The sequence below is a fragment of the Halyomorpha halys genome, unplaced genomic scaffold (assembly GCF_000696795.3).
Source record: "Halyomorpha halys isolate HHAL.00 unplaced genomic scaffold, Hhal_1.1 Scaffold12.1, whole genome shotgun sequence".
Classification (NCBI taxonomy): domain Eukaryota; kingdom Metazoa; phylum Arthropoda; class Insecta; order Hemiptera; family Pentatomidae; genus Halyomorpha; species Halyomorpha halys.
Genome location: NW_027109908.1, coordinates 257587 through 258856, shown reverse-complemented (window position 1 = coordinate 258856; position 1270 = coordinate 257587). Strand labels below are relative to the sequence as shown.

Sequence of the window (1270 nt, the reverse complement as noted above, 5' to 3'; positions counted from 1 at the left end):
TACCAAAACCAAGGCCATCAAAACCACTAGAACCTGTTGTGATTGACATACCAAAACAAAGGCCATCAAAATCAAAAATTATAATTGTAACATACCCATCTCCAGGCCAATACCCACAAGTGATCACAATTACAATTAAATCAGTTAATAGCCAAGAAAGTTGTCAAAAGATAACAATACCTATACCACCTGGGGCTGACAGCTCAAAACCTCAAGACATTATTGTTGCTTTGCCTCCAGATGATGAATCCTCATCTCCACAGCAAATTGCCATTCCATTCCCTCTTCCTAAGGGTAGTTATCAACCTGGCAAGGTATCAATCAAATACCCAGAAGCTGGTACAAACCAAAAAGACATAATAGTACAAGTACCTCCTACTCAATGTGCAGGCAGTCCTAAAGTGGTCATTGTACCGGTGCCTAAAGAATCATCTAACCCGACAGAAATTGTCGTATCCATTCCTGGTGGAGACGGAGAATCTCCACAAAATGTTGTTATTCCCTACCCACCATCAAAACCTTCCTCCAAACCCTGCAATCAAAATATTTATATTACTGTTAATGAGCAGAAACCTTCCCCACCACAGTATTCCCCATACCCTTTTCAACAAAATCCGTTAAATTCTGACTTCTTCCCAGCTCTCCCGAAACCCCAGACATTCCAACCTATCTATGGTCAACCTCAGCCATTCCAACCAAGCTATGGTCAACCTCAACCATTCCAACCTTTGTATGGCCAACCACAACAACGTCCATGTGGTGGATCTCAATCTCCACTCCTGAAAGTGCTAGGATTGTGTCAATCTAATGTCTAAGTCTTTCCTTCATCTCTACTAAAACCTACTGTATATAAACAGCCCTAGATGAGGAATAATTATGATGTTTTTTAGAATAAACTATTCTTAAATAGTTAAATAAACAAACTAAAAATATATATAAAAAAAAAAACTGATTTTTATTTTTAAACAATCCAATATTTTCCTTTACAAAACCTGTGAAGAAATATGAATTATGATTTTTCTTTCATAAAAGCTTTTACTCAAATAAAACAGTAAATTCAGGATGAAGGTTGTGAAGATGGATTTTTCTTATTGAAATAATTATTTTTGTATAATAAGCAACTTTAGAGTTTTTACTCTCAGACGCCCAACAGACTCACCAGAACTGATCTTCAAAGGTAAAAATGTAAAATGGAATCCTGCCAGTGTAACAGTAAGATACCTGGGAATTCACCTCGATCGCCGCCTTATCTTGAACCACAATATCAACA

At 37.0% G+C, this 1270-nt stretch overlaps 1 protein-coding gene across 1 annotated transcript; it reads left to right on the top strand.

Annotated features, from left to right (window-relative positions):
- On the top strand, positions 1-948 carry LOC106679053 (uncharacterized; the record flags this gene model as incomplete). The annotated part of the gene is given in 1 exon segment (XM_067048061.1): positions 1-948. A coding segment is annotated over 1 exon segment (815 nt), but the record flags the coding sequence as incomplete, so codon positions are not given.
- Positions 949-1270: the final 322 nt, after the last annotated feature.